At 32.4% G+C, this 18,032-nt stretch overlaps 2 protein-coding genes across 3 annotated transcripts; both read left to right on the top strand.

Moving 5' to 3' along the window:
* Positions 1-3,780: 3,780 nt before the first annotated feature.
* Positions 3,781-6,093, top strand: LOC133301639 (NAC domain-containing protein 35). The gene is made up of 3 exons (XM_061501295.1): positions 3,781-4,074; positions 4,399-4,667; positions 5,379-6,093. The coding sequence occupies exons 1-3, from the start codon at positions 3,804-3,806 to the stop codon at positions 6,039-6,041; spliced, it is 1,203 nt and encodes a 400-aa protein (XP_061357279.1). The 5' UTR covers positions 3,781-3,803; the 3' UTR covers positions 6,042-6,093.
* A 6,390-nt stretch (positions 6,094-12,483) lies between these two features.
* Positions 12,484-16,484, top strand: LOC133301633 (UDP-glucose 4-epimerase GEPI42). 2 transcript variants are annotated; one of them, XM_061501282.1, is made up of 8 exons: positions 12,484-12,510; positions 14,828-15,054; positions 15,151-15,388; positions 15,474-15,701; positions 15,834-15,915; positions 16,041-16,123; positions 16,218-16,309; positions 16,400-16,484. In XM_061501282.1, the coding sequence occupies exons 1-8, from the start codon at positions 12,484-12,486 to the stop codon at positions 16,482-16,484; spliced, it is 1,062 nt and encodes a 353-aa protein (XP_061357266.1). The 2 variants fall into 2 exon arrangements, with proteins under 2 accessions (XP_061357266.1, XP_061357267.1); XM_061501283.1 differs by lacking the exon at positions 12,484-12,510 and adding an exon at positions 14,774-14,791.
* The last annotated feature ends 1,548 nt before the right edge of the window (positions 16,485-18,032 follow it).

Raw genomic sequence — 18,032 nt, 5'->3', positions numbered from 1 at the left:
TTTTCCTATCCTTGCAGTTCTGCTCTACGTGTTTTATATGCATTTATTCAAGCTTAGAATCTGGATTTTATAGGAGATTTCTTTTTGTATAATCAATTTATACGTTTCCTGCTACAACCAATTAATTTATATTGCTAGCTACGATTGCCTAGAAGTAAAGTTTGGCTATGATTATATGCAATAGTCCTCAATCTAAATCATACGTATTTTGATAGGATTACTTCTAGTTAGTTTAAGAGACCAATCATATAAATAAATCTTAGATGGTTTAAGTGATTTAATAGGAAAATTATAACTTACCAGTAACTATTGGTTCAGGTGATAAGTTGTTTCTTCCCCTTAACCAAAGGTAACTTGATGAATGAGAAAAAAAAAGTTAAAAATTATTAAGCAGGATCAATTAAATTTTAATTAGAGATAAATATCGTTCAATTTCATCAAAAAGTCAAACTTACGTACCCTTAATGAATTTCAATTAATACGGTTGACCAGTCTGCCACTCAAATATAAATCACTCGCACGATAGTCCCCAGTAGCCGTTATTAACTAATTAAATATGAGTAGTATCTAATATTGACAATATAGATTAGACTGCTTAATGTCTATTATTAATCACTCAAGTATGACTGTATGAGTAACAGTTATTTACATGATAGTTAGTGACTATTGACCAATTAGAGATGGGTAATAATTTTCTTTTCTTTTTTTGGAAATTAGAGATGGGTAATAACTTTTGATAACAAATATCATATTAGTAGCCATTCAGTTACAACTATTAACTATTCAAAAATGAGTGATAACTATGCATAAAATAGTCACAAAATTGTTATTATCAATGTGGATCAATTGGTGTACCTTAATCAATATTTTTTATTTCGAGAATTGGGTATATGTAGCAAGAGGTGTAAACGAGTCAGACATTCTATCAGAGGCCTACAACCTATTCTACATTAGGTTAAAACTAACCTAATATATTCAATAAAATAGAACATTAATTCTTTAGACCTTAAAAAAAACTGGTTGAGAAAATAAATCATGGACCTACTTTTATTGGGCATAACCAATAAATCTATAAGTCGGCCTATATCGTAGTACTTATTTTAATTAAATAAAATAAAACAATTATTTAAATAATTTTAATAATAAAATAATACTACTTTATTTATCTTTTCTAATCCTTAATAGATCTTGAAACCTCCCAATATAATAGGGTATTTTACCACTATTTGAATTTTTTTTACCACTTTGCTCCTATTCCCAAACTATATACCAACATACCCATCTTCTCGCACTATATATCAATATGTCACTATTTGATCAAAGTGTGACCGAATCTCAGTCTTTGGTAAGTCATTTACTTGAGTAAATATCGGTTAAACTTTGGTCAAATTAAAACAAATTTGCATATAGTTTGGGAAGAGAGATAAAGTGATTAAAAATTCAACACAAGGACAAAATGGTTGATCATCCACTAATAGGTCTAGGCCAAGCCTTGTGATTTTTGAATAAAGACAATGTTAGATTTTTAATTTAGCTTACTTGGTTAGGCCAAACTTTTCAAATTTTAAATATAGGCAATGTCAGACTTAAATTCAACTTATATCATGTTAATATGTCAAGTTAAACTTAAAATATTTTGTGTGGGTCTGATCTATTTAGACCAAAGACTACTTTGGTCCATCCCATTTACACCACCATTAATGGAGCCATGTCAAAAATTTGGTAGGAAAAGCTTTGCTGCCCTTATGGTCTTTCCCGTCTTAAGGGAATTAGTGGAGTAATTGATGAATCGGTAGAAAAATGTAAATAAAAAAGTGAGTTATTTACCATAAGGGTAATTTTGGTTATAAAGTATATGATTAAAATTAAATGGTGATTCTTAGTAATTCTTTTTTTATCATTCTAAATTAAGTATTTCTCCTTAATAGTTTTTTAGCATTAATTTTTCTAATCTTTGTTAATTCTATCATATTTTATCAAGTATTATTTGAGTTTGCCATTATCTCCTAACCATCTCTAACTAATAACCTTAAGCAAGGGTAATAAAATGTGAGTAAATTAACTAAAGGAAGGTTATACTGACAATCTATTTTCGTTTACAACCTCTTATATAATCCTATTTTAACCGTTGATTTCCGTCAATCAACGGTTATTATTTTCATAAATCAAACTCATTAGTTAATTTTAATTCACAATAAATGATAATCTATTTTCGTTTGTAAACGAAAATAAGTTGCAAGTATAACTTTCCTCAATTAATTAACATTTAAATTGGTTATAATATTAAAAAGCTTATTCTCACATTTATTCAATGAAAATTAAATATTGAATAACGCGTAAGAGATTGAAATATTAATGATATTAGATTTTGAGTCAAATTAAACTACCAAAATTAGATATTTGAATGATGTGGTTCTTTTAAGTTGCACGGTAAGTTAATAATCTGGTGCCTTATAAAGAAATATTAATCTTAACGCACCCAATGTCATGTATTGCACAATTTTTCATAATTAACAACCACCATCTCACATTTAAATCTGGTAAAAAAAAATTAATTTCAAAATTTTGTCGAGTGATATGCATGAAATAGTAGTTGCTACTAGCTCTTTCGAAAATACAAATAGTTTATCCCTTTCAATGGCCGATTAACTATAATTAAACATACAAAAATTAACTATTATGGGGACCAACGTGAACATTTTTTTGATAGTTTCATCATATGATTGATTAAACTTACAAGATTCATGTGGTGCATGTGATGCTAAGGTACGTACAGGATAAAAAAAAAAAACTCAATAACGAAATCAACACACTCACCAATTTGATGGAACATATAAAAGTCCAAGTAGTATAACAAACCTAATAATTTGAAGGCTTTTTCTTCTTATAAAAAAATAAAACTGTCACGGTCACAATAGAGAATTCACCATCCCTTCATTTTCTGAATATATAATACTAGCTTCATCAGCTAAAAATTTTGTATTTCAAGAAAAGTTGGTTTTAGTTAAAACAGTTTTAGACCTAACATAATCTATTCGAAAGAGACGCAAAAGAGGGAGGAGAGAGCAAGAGCACACGGGTGCCTTCTTTTTAAATTTTTTTTTTTTTAGGGTAACACAGAGGCGAGTGTTTTAGCTTTTTAGGTGAGATATGGATTCGTGTTACAAACTTATAATATAATTTGGTGAAGTTAAAAATAGAATATGAGAATATTGTTTCTCATCTTACATAAAATAATTTGTCTCATGCAATATATAAAAAATAGGTGAAACTTATTTATTTTCTACTTAATGGATTTTATTCATTTTTTATGTATTATATATAAGACAAATTATCTCATGTAACGTGAGAAACAATACCTCCATAGAATATATGTGATTATAAATTTATAGGAAAAATTCCGTGCAAGATTTTGTATGTAGCGGGAGAAAGGTCCAAGGGCACCGCTCTGCCAACCTGTCCTCTTCGTGAAAAGTCATTTTCTCATCTTAAAAACACCTTAGCGTATACCCTCTTCCCACGTAGGGCCCGAAAGCAATGCTATGTAGATGTTTCTATTAACTCTCCTCGCTTCTTCTCTCTTCTCTTTTTCGCAACCTAATTAAACTTTTCCAATTTTCTAGATTTTTTATTATTATTATTTAAAAAAAAAAAATTAACTAAATTTCGTTCATTTGCACATACTAGTACGTTTTAACCATCAATCTCTTATCTTTGCCTAACACTATCGTACAAATAATATTACTCTTGAGTATAAAAGAGGAAAGAAGGCAAAGGAAAGAGTAGTTAGTTATATATAGTCAATGGCAATTGCAGCGGCAACCTCATCGCCCACCATGAGCCTGAGCCATAGCCACAGCCATGATGATGACTCCACCACCAACGACGTCAACGTGAACGATACAAAGCCAGATGAGCATGAGCACGACATGGTCATGCCCGGGTTTCGGTTCCACCCAACTGAAGAAGAGCTCGTTGAGTTCTACCTTCGCCGTAAGGTGGAGGGCAAGCGTTTCAACGTTGAGCTCATTACTTTTCTTGATCTTTATCGCTATGACCCTTGGGAGCTTCCTGGTACTTATATATATATATCATATATTTATATATATATATATATGATATAATATGACAGCTTCCCTTTCCTTGAAGGAATTCTGGAAACCCACTTACTACCCCTTTTTTGTCATCTCCCTTTGATTTTATATATTCTAGCTAACCTTTTTTTTTGCTTCATATATAGACGTCTATTATTAATAATTCACACACATATATATGTGGGCGCATGTGCATTTTTATCCTATACATATATTTCTATTCTTTATTAATTTCAATCTCTCCTTGAATTTTGGTGTGGGGGGGAGGATTTGATAAATGAAATTATATTAATTTGTGGAGCAGCGTTGGCAGCTATTGGTGAAAAGGAATGGTACTTTTATGTGCCTAGAGATAGAAAGTATCGCAACGGTGATCGTCCAAATCGTGTTACTACCTCTGGGTATTGGAAGGCAACGGGAGCTGATAGGATGATTCGAACCGAGCACTTTCGATCAATCGGGTTGAAGAAAACCCTAGTTTTCTACTCTGGAAAAGCTCCTAAAGGCATCCGCACCAGTTGGATTATGAATGAGTATCGCTTGCCACAACATGAAACTGAACGATATCAAAAGGTACCTTCACACGCACACGCACACACACACATATATAATATATATATGCTGCTGCTATATATATATATATATATATATATATATGTTAGAATCACTTCCAAAAGGTACCTTCACACACACACAAACACACATATGCTGCTATTTATGTTTCGTGAGTTTAGAATCAGTTCTTGACAAAAGTCTATATGGAATCCTTCATTTCTCATTCTTCTTTCATGATATATAAAAAACCGAGCCTTCGGTTTTGAAATTCAACCCTAGTTTTAAAGCTGTACTAATTCATGCATCTTGATTTTTGGTCTTCTCGTTTGCTTTAGCTTTTGAGAATTAATTAACTTGGTGTTGCTAGCTAGCTATGCTTCACTTCCAATCGAATCATAGATCCAAAACTATAGAAGCTGAGAGGGATCGAGCAATGAATACATGATAGAGAAGAGGGAAGAGAATAAAAGAGTTGGCAGAAAATTAAAATAAATAGGCACCGTTTGTAATTAATTCACTTTAATTCTTTCTCCTTTACTCGCAAACATTTATGACTACATGCATGAATTTTAAATTCTGACCAAATTCCCTTTTGTTTCGTAATAACTTTAAGATCGATGCTCATAGTGGTAGACGTAAGTTTTTTCAAAAAAATTTACCCCCAAAAACTCTTCATCAAATAAATTAATTAATACCAAATTCAAAATTGATTTGTTTTCCATTTTCAAGGGTGAGATATCGCTTTGCCGGGTATACAAGAGAGCTGGAGTAGAAGACCATCCCTCCCTCCCTCGTTGTCTCCCAACAAGGCCATCCTTATCGAGAGGTTCACATTCAGAAAAGAATAAGCATAATGAAATGGTTCAACAGAACATGGGATTTGTTGGACAATCAAAACCAATGGATCAAATAGTTGACAAAATGAATGAAGCGGAGGGAAGCAGCAGTGCTGGTTCAGATGTGTCAACAGCTCTTGGACTTTCAAAGTACAATGCTTACCGTGCTGCTATGGGTGCACTTAGCACAACAATGGGACTACCTTTAGTTCCAATGGATCAGGAGGAAGGGCTGATGATGATGCAGCAATCTAAACAAGTGCATGTAGCCACCTCTTTAATCCCCGCTTGTGGAGCATTCTTCCCAGCTGGCCCTTCTTCCGCGTCTTCAAACAGTGCAATGATGGATGATCTCAATAGGCTAGTGAGTTATCAACAGCAGTACAACAATGTTCAAAGCCATCCTAATCAGTTCTCTAGTTTGCTGATGCAACAAGCACCAATTTCTCTCAACTCGCTACCAAATCCACTTCCAACCACCTTCTCTGACCGACTCTGGGAGTGGAATCCAATCCCTGAGGCAAGCCAAGACTACACCAACATCTCCTTCAAGTAATCACTCATTTATATATATATATATATATATATATATATATATATATATATATATATATGAATTGCACATACATTTATATATATATAGATATAGAGACATTATTTATCTTTGTTGATTTTAAGTATCAACTTTATTTAGGTTGTTTTCCTTACTCTAATTAATCCTGTATCTTAGATTTAAATAACATAATTGTATGACTCGATCGTATTAAACAATCATCAATATGCATATGATGGTACCGTTATTAGGGTTTTAGTTTTAAACCATTGTCTACAAGAACAAGAAGTTAAAAAGGTCTTCAAATTAAGTTACCAATTTTGTACTAAATGTTGGCGTGATGAACAGGCAGGGTATAGTGTAGCTTGTACTTTTTCATATAGAATGGGGATTATATGTAGTTCTGTTTAGGGTAAGTTTGATATTAATTCCTCACTATTAAAATTGAAAGGCGACAATATAAGATTAGTTTTGCATATGATTTTTTATTCAAACAAAACTAGTGTCTGCACTCATGGGATACCAGATCATATTAAAGAAGATTCCAACATTATTTTTAGGCATATTAATTGAAGTAGAAAAACAAGACATATATATGTGATTAGGATTCCAAAATTCGAGGATATATGCTCCTCGCTCTCTCACGTGTACATGTATCGCCGTTCTTATTCAACTTAGGGAAACAGATCGAAATGTACCTCGATTGGCAAACTGCAAATGCATGTTGTATCTATAGAAGAAGCAGTGTTGGGTCCATCGATCGAAACTGTTAAGTTAAAAATTATAGTTAACGATAATAATGCAACTTTCTTTTATTAAATTTTTTAAAATTTGCATCAAGTTTGAGGAACTTCACCATTGCAAGAAGAGACATGAGCAGGAGTGTTAAATCCATCAATCCTAAGGGAGATGTTGACCAAATAAAGTCAACAATATCCTCTCTAAGTGCTTGGGATTTTGAAACCATGACTTTGCTCTATTACAAGTTTTCGGAGCTAAACTTCAATGCATCGGGATCACAGAATTTGGTGTTCCCTTTTATTAAAAAAGGAAAAAAAATTATCTATTTATACATGTTGTTTTTTATATTACCCTTAAGTCTAATTTTTTATTTTTTTTAGTAAAAGGGAGTACCAAGTTTGATAGTTTTGGCTCATTGAAGTTTTTTTCCAATCTTGGTGATTTAGAGAAAGTTCAAAAATTAGGGAGACTTATTTCAACGAGTTAAGTGAAAAAAATTGACAATAATAAATTTGACACTCATCTTGACCAAACTTTAACAGTAAATTTATGGGTGTTCTCACTAATATAATTTTGGCTTAACTTATTTTTAATCGTTATGAGATTTCATCTTTTCGCACTCAATTTTGAGTCCTGCATAAGTTCTCCCTTAAGTCTTTTGAGTATTGGATTTCAATTTTAATTTCCTAAAACTTATCAAATTAAAAATAAATTAAATAAATAAAAAAGTACATTAATCTTAACCTAAAATAGTAGGTTTAAGATTTTTTCATATATATATATGGGTGAAACTGGGCCGGGCCGGTCTACAGGGGCCTACGGCTCGGCCTACATCAGGCCAGACCTGACCTAGTATATTTTGTATAATAGGTCGGGCTTGGGCCTTAAAAAAGTCTGTTTAATAAAAAGGTCGTAGGCCCACTTTCAAAAGGTCGGGCCTATAAGCCTACAAGCCAGCCTATATTATACTATTTATTTTAAATAAAATAAAATAGAGTAAGTATGCCTTGAAGGAAAAACAAAAGATATAAATTTAATCAATTACAATTATTTATAACTTAATTATATTCGATTATATTTTAATAGAAATCTTACTTTATTTCTTATATAGGAGGAACCAACATCTCAACATGTTAGATTGTGTATATGAATATATTAAAAGATTTTTGGGAAAGGTTATACTTACTACAAGCATCATTATGTGTTTGTTGGATTCATGCAGTTATTTTAATTTACATAGTATGGATTTGTTTGTTGGATCTGATGAAATATATGTTATTTAGTTTGAGCATTTTTCTTTTGAAAATGACTTAAATGCATATTGTATGAGTTTTGTTATGATTCATGATTCTGTTTCGCTCCTCCTCTTCCTTCCTTTTATGTTTTTCTTTCTTCTCTAAGTTAAAAATTGCAAATTTCTCTTATAATGAAGTTGTTATTATATAAGAATAGTGGTTCATGTAAAGTGGATGTATCATCCTATCTTTGGGCAGATGTATTCAGATATGTATGCTAGAAACGATATTTCAAATTCTAAATGTACTTAAAAGTGCTTAATATGTTGATGTATGTATTTTGGACCTTTATATTTGGATCTTTGTATGAGAAAAGTTCAAATTTATATTAAAGAGTGTGATTACTATTTTAGATAACTTTTTACCTTGGACAAAATTCAGAGCTAAGGCTTAGATTTTGGTGTTTCCCATTTATAATCTTAGAGAGTGAATCCAAGATTTTCAATTAGATTATGAACTACTAGAAAAATCCTGTATAGCGAGGGAATTGCTATGAAAATTCCATCGCTAATTTCATCCTTGCTACTACTTTTCCTCGCAAATTCCCTCTCAAACGATTTTGCGAGGGAATTTGCGAGGGAAAGTAGTAGCGAGGATGAAATATCGTTTGCGAGGGAATTTGCGAGGGAAAGTAGTAGCGAGGATGAAATTAGCGACGGAATTTGCATAGCAATTCCCTCGCTATATAGGATTTTTCTAGTAAATCATAATTGAGATAGATGTACATAAAACTTACCTTGAAAGATAAAAGGAATAAAAAGTATAAATTCGGGAAAGATAGTGAAAATTTTCTACATATATGACTTCTGTCCAGGGGGGATTCAAATACCTCGTCGATAAGTATTCAAATGCCTCACAAAGAACAGAGAGGATTTAAATACTTTTTGGATAGCATTTGAATCCTCCTTCTAACGGGGGTTGGGGTTCGAATCATTTTCGGAAAAGATTTGAATTTGTTTCCCTTAAACAACTTATAAATGTTTTTTAAGTGTTCAAACCCTCCTCCACCCATCTCTCTAGTGACTTGTTGGACTGTCAAGCGAGTCTAGGGAGAGTTCATGGCGGGGGGACCACTATCAATGAGTTAAGCTACACCAACCATAGCAAGTGGGTCTAGCATCATGTCTCAACCCAAAAATTTAAGGTATCAGTTCATAAATTCTTCTACTTATATGCATTTCACTTGGTCCATTACCAACCAATACGAGACTCCATTACACTTGAATATCCCAACAATCTTGCCCTCAAATGTGAAATCCCTCATTGATATGTTCTCACTCAACCGAGTACCCTAAGCCCAAATATTCAACCTGCCCCTCTAGCCAAATACCTAGCTAGCCCTCTGCTCTAATGTAACTTCAAGGCAGACCTAGGAGAGCCCAAGGCCGGGGATCACCATCAATGGACTAAGTTTCACCTACTGTAGCAAGTGGGTTCAACATCATGTCGCAACCTAAAATATTAAGGCATTGGATTCATAGATCCTCCTACTTATGTATATGCATTTCACTTAGCCCATTATCAACCAATGCAGGACTTTATCACACACTTGAATATTCCAACAGAGTCTCCCCCTCAAGTGTGAAACCTCATATTGATATGCTCGCCCTCAACTAAGTACCTTAGCCCTGCTCGAGCCTAATCCGGCTTTGATACCATTGTCGGGGGAGCCTAGGGGGAGATCATGGCGAAGGACCACCATCAATGGGTTAAGCTTCCCAATCATAGTAAGTGGGTCCAACATCATATCTCAACCCAAAATCCTAAGACATTGAGTTCATAGATCCTTCTAATTATATGCACTCCACTTAGCTCATTATCAACCAATGTGGAACTGTATCACACTTAAATATCCCAACATGACAATAACTAAAGATAAAGAAAAAAAAATGAAAACTTATTTCGATTAGGAGACAAATCTCAGCTTGAATTGATAACCTAAATAAGTCTAGAAAGGTTTGAGTTTCTAAAGTATTTTTGTCAGGAAAATTATATTATGCTTAAATCTTTTCTGGATGAATCAACCCTCTTTCAAATGAAAGTTTAGGATTTCTATGAAGTTTTCTTCTACAGTGTTAGCTCCATGAAAAAACAAGAAGATTACTTATTGTTTGGGATATTGTATTTCCTTATAGAAATTCTTGTTGGCTATTTTATTTTTTCTGTTTGCCGTAAACCATTATATATGCATGATTGTATGATCTTTATTTTTAGTTACCGCTTGAAAATCATAACGTAACACACGGGATATTACAATGTAGCTTTTTGATTGAGAAAGTAAATGTGTCTGAAAAAATTATTTTATCCCCTGAAAAAAATATTACATTATCCTTACTTTTTATATACAAATTTTGAATTGTGAAATTTTTTTCTCCTTTTTTAACCCTTGAATCACCAATTACCAATCAATCAAATTTTGATGAGCTAATTAGACATGAAACTACCATTTTCAATTTTCTCGATCAACAATGTTATTTATATATCAATTTTATATAATTGTTATATATTTTTGAATTAAAAATAGTAATATGGAAATTTCGTAGATTTTTTTTGTAGATATTCCTCGTTGTACTATGACATCATTTAGCTTCCCATATTTGTATCAAGATTTGCAGTTGAGTATGTCAGTATGATGGATGGATCCCTTACGAGCATAATACATCATCTCACAGTCACAGCAAAAAAGGAATGCATTGGCATTAACATTGGGATCTGATCCAAATGTAGTAGCTGAAGTCCAAGGGATTGCTTTGACTATAGTAGGTTTTAATAATTATTAGTGAGACCCATTTGTTGAGCATTTGTGACTTCTTGTGAGCATGTACCCGTGGCTTTTAATGTTACATCCGGTCCAAAAGCTTAAATTACGGGGTGGGTCCGCTATTAATGTAATATTATATATCTTTTTTGAGATTGTAATTTTCGTTCATGAATTTATAAATTTATAAGATTTAATAAAAAATTATTTTGCAATTTTAAATTCTAAAATGATGTATAATATTACAATATTTTTCATGTAGTCACCTCAATTATTTGATTGAGATAGAAAATAATATTATATTTATCACTTTTTAACGCAAGGAATTTTTACACCAAAAACGTAGATAATACAGAAATTTACTTTTTTCTTGTGTTAAAATTATTTTTATTTAAAAAAAAGGTAACGAAATTCAAACCGCATAATTTGTTATGAGTGCTCACATTATTCACCGTGATGAATATATAAGACATGACTGTGAATTAGCTGAGCTGATGAGGAAATTAAAAATTAAAAAACTAGAATTGTCATTAATCGTCTGTTTTTATTAAAAAGAAAGTTATGTTAATAGATATTTAAAAAGAAAAATTACTATAGACAAAGAACGTTTTTGATGATATTATCATGCACATTCTTTATAAGTTCACCACCATTTTTTTTTTAAGGTTTGAAACATGGAAATTAAATGTTTTGTTGAAAGAATGAAAGTGGTAGTAGGAATTTAACTCAGGATCCATAAATTACAAAAGTTTAATATCATATAAAAAAGAGGGATGTTATACTTATAATATATTTTTTCTTACAACCTCTTACAATTATTTTCTTTATTGTTGGATTAAAATCAAATCAATGATTCTTATTTTATGTTATTTTATAACCGTTGATTTGATTCTGCTTAAAAAGTACTTATAAAAGGTTATAAGATAAAATAAATGATAAATATAACCTCTCTATAAAAAAATCAATTCAACTTAAAAATATAATTATTAGGTGAAGATATATTTATTATTTTTATATAATATTATATCTTAACCACTTTACGTAAGCTGGCTCGAGCCCAGCAAACAGCAATGCAGCCCATTGGCACAAATTTGAGTTGTGTTTGACTGTTTCCTGACTACCAGAATCTACATGCCATTTCAAATGCCAAAGGCCCAAATCCAATTGCATCCATTCGGAGCCGTACAGCAATATTAATATTAGGGAAAAGTTTATCAATATCTCTGTGGTTTTTTTTGTATCTCATATGCCCCTGTGCTTTGTAAAATATAAAAAATCACTGGGGCATATGTGATAAAAAACATACCCTTTTGCAAATCATAAGGACATATGTGATAAAAAAAAAACCACAGGGGTATAAGTGATTCTGGAGACAGGGACATTGATGAACTTTTCCCTTAATATTATTATTGATCAAGCAGATTTTGCAGTTGCTTTATATGCGGAAGGTGCTTTATTCTATTTATATTCTTCAGCTCTTCTTCTGTGGAGCCAAGTGCCTAGGCATAAGACTCACTCTCTTCCCTTTATTTTATTTTTCTCCTCATGAAATGGAATAAACTACCTTCATTTTATCTATTTCACGAAATCTTCTCCAATTTACAATTGTTCTCTCTTCACTCTTGATGATTAATACGACAACCTAAATATGATGATTAATACTACACACCCACAAGAAGTTAATTTTAATAAAATTTATGAAGATTTAAGGTGGTTGTTAGGAAGGAATAAAGTGGCATCAATATCTAATAATTTTGAAAAAAAAAAAAAATTTGAAATATTCTAATATGTTCATTGTTTCGCAACTAAACTGATTTGAAGCGGGTCCATAATTAAAGCTTTAAACCCCTCCCAAATGTGGTATTAGGGGAATTCGAACACATGCTCTCACCCCACCTGCTCAGCTCCCATGCCCCAACTGAGCTACCACCATTTGATTGTGAAATATTTTTTTGTTTCTATTGATCGATGGCTTAAATAGAATTGAAGTTTCATACACGTTTTGGGTTTGTTACTTGATTAAGATATATTGATTCGGCCCAGTTTTACATCATGGTCTGTAATTGGATGGCCCAAATTGATATTCGTACATTTAAAATGGACACATTTTATGTTTTTCGAGCTGAAAAATAGTTACAATTTTTAACAATGCTATAATCATTGGAAGGGGAATGCAAAACTACCACCAGATGCCTCCGGAGATAGTTCGCCTTGCTGCTGTTCCCAAAGGGCAAAGGCCAACATTGTTCTACTTTTTTCTAGTTTGTAGTTGTTTCTTAGTTTTTATCAATGCTATATTAATTAATAAAAAAAATGTTTATCCTTTTAAATGACACAACTTGTGTCATTTCACTCTTACAAAGAGATGAACCCACACCTTTATATTTTTTTGTCCATTCTCTCCTCTTTTATCTATTATTTCTCTAACTTAAAATAACATAACTTTTCCTTCTTTAAAAATGATACACATTTTTTCTTTAATTAATCCATAAAGAACATTAATGGGGGAGACTCAAAAAAAAATAAAAAATAAAAATACATCGTTGCTCGGCACCTCACTGGTTCTTCAACATGAATCAATTCATATATATTTTTTTCACTGGTCTCTCTCACTAAAAGGCTAATAATATACATTTTACTTTAACGAAAGAGGGAGAAACGATATCAAAATAGATTCGAGCAGTTAGAACAAAAATGCAGCCTAAAAAAGCGAATCAAGCACTTACATCTACATGGAAGGTAAGAAATTAGGTCCTGCCGTCCTAGTTGGATGAGTTCCCATTAACTTTTCTAACACCGCATAGTGATGCGGTGTTGCTTTTCGATTATTACTTCGAAAGAAAAAAGCTATACATTGGATCGTAAGTTGCAATACATAACATAAGTGGTCAAGTATTTTTTAGTTTTACATAAACTTCGAGTGACTCAACTCATCAAAGAGTCACGATCGATCGTTCATCTTTCTCCTTTATTTAAGAATCTAGTGATCCATTACTTCATGTGATTGAGTGGGAGACACTTAATCTAGTTATAATAGATTAATTAATATATTTATTTATAATAATATGAATTAATATATTTTAAAACAACTATACCTACACAAATCTCATTCTTTTAAATAATTACGTTTACATCATGTAAATGCAAAATTACATATTAAGACTATATTATAAATATTAATCGCATAATAGACGTAAATGTAACTAAAATACATGTATGTGATCGATGGTTAAGTTAATGATCTTGAGCAAGTATCAACTATCAAGGCAAATATATCTAATTTTCAATCCTCTCATAATGTATTGTAAACTTTTTTTAATTTTTATAATGATTTTTAAATACTTTTGAAAAATTAATATAATATTCTATTAATCTTTTAATTATTTTTATCGTTGAAATAGTTGTTTATAAATATAATGTCATCACTTCAGTTTTTTTATAAAATTAAATCTATTAACATTTTAGAATTTTAATCAGAGTTATTAAATTCGAAGCAATAAATTTGAATTGATTGAATTAAATTGATATAAAAATAGATAATAAAAACATTGTTTAGTTACTTACTTGTACATTGTTTAGTTGCTTGTTGTAAGTGTATTGTGATTTGATTTTACCCAAAAAAATAAAAAAGGGTATTGTGATTTGTGGGTAGCCGATCGATTTCGCATCAATGTACATGCATAGCTGGGTGACAATAATTTGTAAAAGATGGGTGACACATATGCTGGATGATTGTTTGTAGCATCGTCCATAATTTATTAATTAATAATAGTTTGATTGTTTGTGTGTATAACTTTTTAAATTAGGTGTGTGGCGGAGAGGGAGGTGCAACTGGTGCAGACTCGCCAGTGTCCTGTACCTTTACTTAAGTCCATAGCATTTTTTGTGTGTGTGTGTGTGTGTGTAACTCTCTAATTTAGAAAGAAACATAAAACATAAATATGGTGTCGTCTATGTCTGTGTCAGGGCAAACACAAACACAAACACAAACACAGACGATTCTGGTAACGGGTGGGGCGGGGTTCATCGGATCCCACACGGTGGTTCAGCTTCTGAAGCAGGGCTTTAAGGTATTCGTAATCGACAATCTTCACAATTCCGTCATCGAAGCTGTCCATAGGATTCGCCATTTGGTGGGTCCTCACCGTTCAAACAATCTCCACTTCTTCCATGGTGATCTCCGCAATAACCATGATTTGGACAAACTCTTCTCTCTAACCGAGTACATTTCCTTCATAATTATTATTCATATTACTTTGCTATGAAGCTATACTCTCTCCACTCACTCACACTCAAACACAAACACAAACATACACAGATTCGATGCGGTGATCCACTTTGCGGGTCTGAAAGCTGTTGGAGAAAGTGTCGCTAAGCCCCGCCGATATTTTGATAACAATTTGGTTGGCACTATCAATCTTTATCAAGTTATGGCTAAATTCAACTGTAAAAAGATGGTTTTCTCATCATCTTCAACTGTTTATGGCCAACCTGATCAAATTCCCTGCGTTGAGGACTCCAAGTTACACGCCATGAATCCTTATGGACGAACCAAGGTACTTACTTCCTTAACTTCACTTGACTTGCACTGTGTTTTATTATTAATATTGTCCACATAAATATATACATACATACATACAGCTTTACCTTGAAGAAATGGCCCGAGATATTCACGAGGCTGAGCCAGAATGGAGGATCATTATGCTCAGATATTTCAACCCAGTTGGGGCCCACGAGAGTGGTCAGATTGGCGAAGATCCTAAGGGCATCCCAAATAACCTCATGCCTTACATACAGCAAGTAGCTGTTGCCAGATTGCCTCACCTCAATGTTTATGGTCATGATTATCCCACTAAAGATGGCACTGCGGTTCGTATAACTATAACTATAATCAATTCGCTTGTCTTCTGTCCCAACCCAAATAACCACTTTACAGTGATTAATGGTAAGAAAATCATTCCCTTTTTTTTTTTACTTATTTGAATTGGTTATATGAATCAGATCCGGGACTATATCCATGTAATGGACTTGGCAGATGGTCACATTGCTGCCCTACGAAAGCTTTTTGCAACTGACAACATTGGTGATTCAACCTTCTTTCTTAAAAGCATTTGCCTTTTATAATATATATATATATATATATATATATGAATTGAATTTTGATAAATTTTTGTAATCTAGAGCTAACCGGGACAATTTGTTTCTTAGGTTGTACTGCCTACAACTTGGGAACTGGTCGTGGTACATCAGTGCTTGAAATGGTTGCTGCATTTGAAAAAGCTTCGGGCAAGGTGATTTTGCATCTTCCATACTCATGTACACACATGTATGTATTGAGTCTATTGACCACGTCTCAAGATCTTTTTTGGCTCTTCCATTTTCCAGAAAATTCCAATAAATATGTGTCCAAGGAGGCCAGGAGATGCCACTTCTGTTTATGCATCTACAGAGAAGGCTGAGAGAGAACTTGGTTGGAAGTAAGTATTTGATCCACTCTCAAGTCCTATTATTATGTATTTTGTGATTACCGTTTTCTTAATATATGGTGTGCTTAACATTAACAACAGGGCAAAATACGGTGTAGATGAGATGTGCAGGGACCAATGGAAGTGGGCAAGCAACAATCCATGGGGGTACCAGGGGAAGCATTAAATTAGCTTGAGATATAAAATTCAGTGTTACAAGGATTTCCAACCCTTCGTCATTTATGGTGGCCTTCCACCACATCATCTTCACAAATAAAATTTTGTTGATACAATTCATTCTTTTCACAATGTTAGCATAAATAATTGCCTGATTATAAAGAGGCACTTTGATGAAAGAAGATATGAGAATAAGTTAAATGATTTCCCATGAAATAGTGTGATCAAATGTCTCTACATTTTTTTCTTGGGTTTGCAATTATGCAATCTAGCTAGCCATTTGTTGGCTGCACAGACAGCTTTTGCAAATATCTTTGGGCCATTAGGGATTGTTCTGGCTATGTTTTGTAGCCTACGGTAGTAATCTTTTAGCTTCGAGATTAATCCCTCCCCAGATACTAATGCTTTCTCCACGAGTGTGCTTTCCCCGGCTCCAACTCCTGACAGTGAATTTGAACATCATCGACAAAGCAAAAGTAACAGTGATAGACTGCGAATCAAAAAGTAAAATACGGTGTCTGATTTAATAAACATGGTGCTGCATCTGTCCATTGGAGATATGATTTGGCAGAGTTCCAGTGACCAAATACGTTTATCTAGAATAATAATCTCACTAGGATTTCATATGCTCTATAAGATTAAAATAATAATAATAATAATATTATTATGGCATGGGTTTCATATGCTCTACCTACTCACACGTCTCGGTTTCGATATAAATACTCTTTTGTTGAAATTCGTTCGAATTTTTCGTAAGAGTATGGCATGGGTTATGCAATAGCACTTGTTACTCAAAAATTGGCTCGAGACATTTTCTGTAACTTAAAAATAAGAAAAAAGCATCTTATGTAAATGTCATGGAATAAAGCTTGGTCCAACTCATAAAACTTTGTAAATATTCTATTCCAAAAAGAAAAAAAATTCGAAACATATTACATTTTAAAAAAATTAAGTACAGTCATTAATTCATGATCTGATATATTAGGAGTGAAAAATTCACCTTTTAATTTTAAGTAAGTTTTTATGAAAGGCTTATGCGATATTTAGTAGAAAACACTTCAACAAATAATAATAATTAATAATAATAATTTTAGAACTCTAAACCAATGTTAATTTTATACCCAACGAGTATAGAGGTGCCTCGTAATATTTTTTTAAATGAATAATTAATTTTGGTTGAAATATTTTATATCAATTTCTTCATCTATAATACCATGCTGAACCTAAAATAAAATATAAAAAAAAGTCAGCTTATCATGTAATAAACGGGGTTATACTGAAAAAAGAAGAAGAACTATCTCTAATATTTTTGGAGATTTGAAAATCCAATACCAATGTGTTTTATTTTATTTTAAATATCGTTAACCTATTATTCCTATCTTCGTTTTTGAGCATGTTAAAGGATAGGAGGAGAGGTTGTTTCCCTCTTAGGTTGAACTATCACAATATAACACTGATTGGTTGAGCTGCTAATATGGAAGAATAGCGCACAATTTCATGGTCAATGATGTGGAAGAGTAACAATATAGGTAGGACTGTGTTGATGATGATGATGCCT

Source organism: Gastrolobium bilobum, unplaced genomic scaffold (genome assembly GCF_033153095.1).
Source record: "Gastrolobium bilobum isolate Gb01-03AN ecotype WA unplaced genomic scaffold, APGP_CSIRO_Gbil_v1 utg13393, whole genome shotgun sequence".
In the NCBI taxonomy this organism is placed as follows: Eukaryota; Viridiplantae; Streptophyta; class Magnoliopsida; order Fabales; family Fabaceae; genus Gastrolobium; species Gastrolobium bilobum.
The sequence above is the reverse complement of the archived record's forward strand: the minus strand, read 5'-3'. Positions and strand labels throughout refer to the sequence as shown.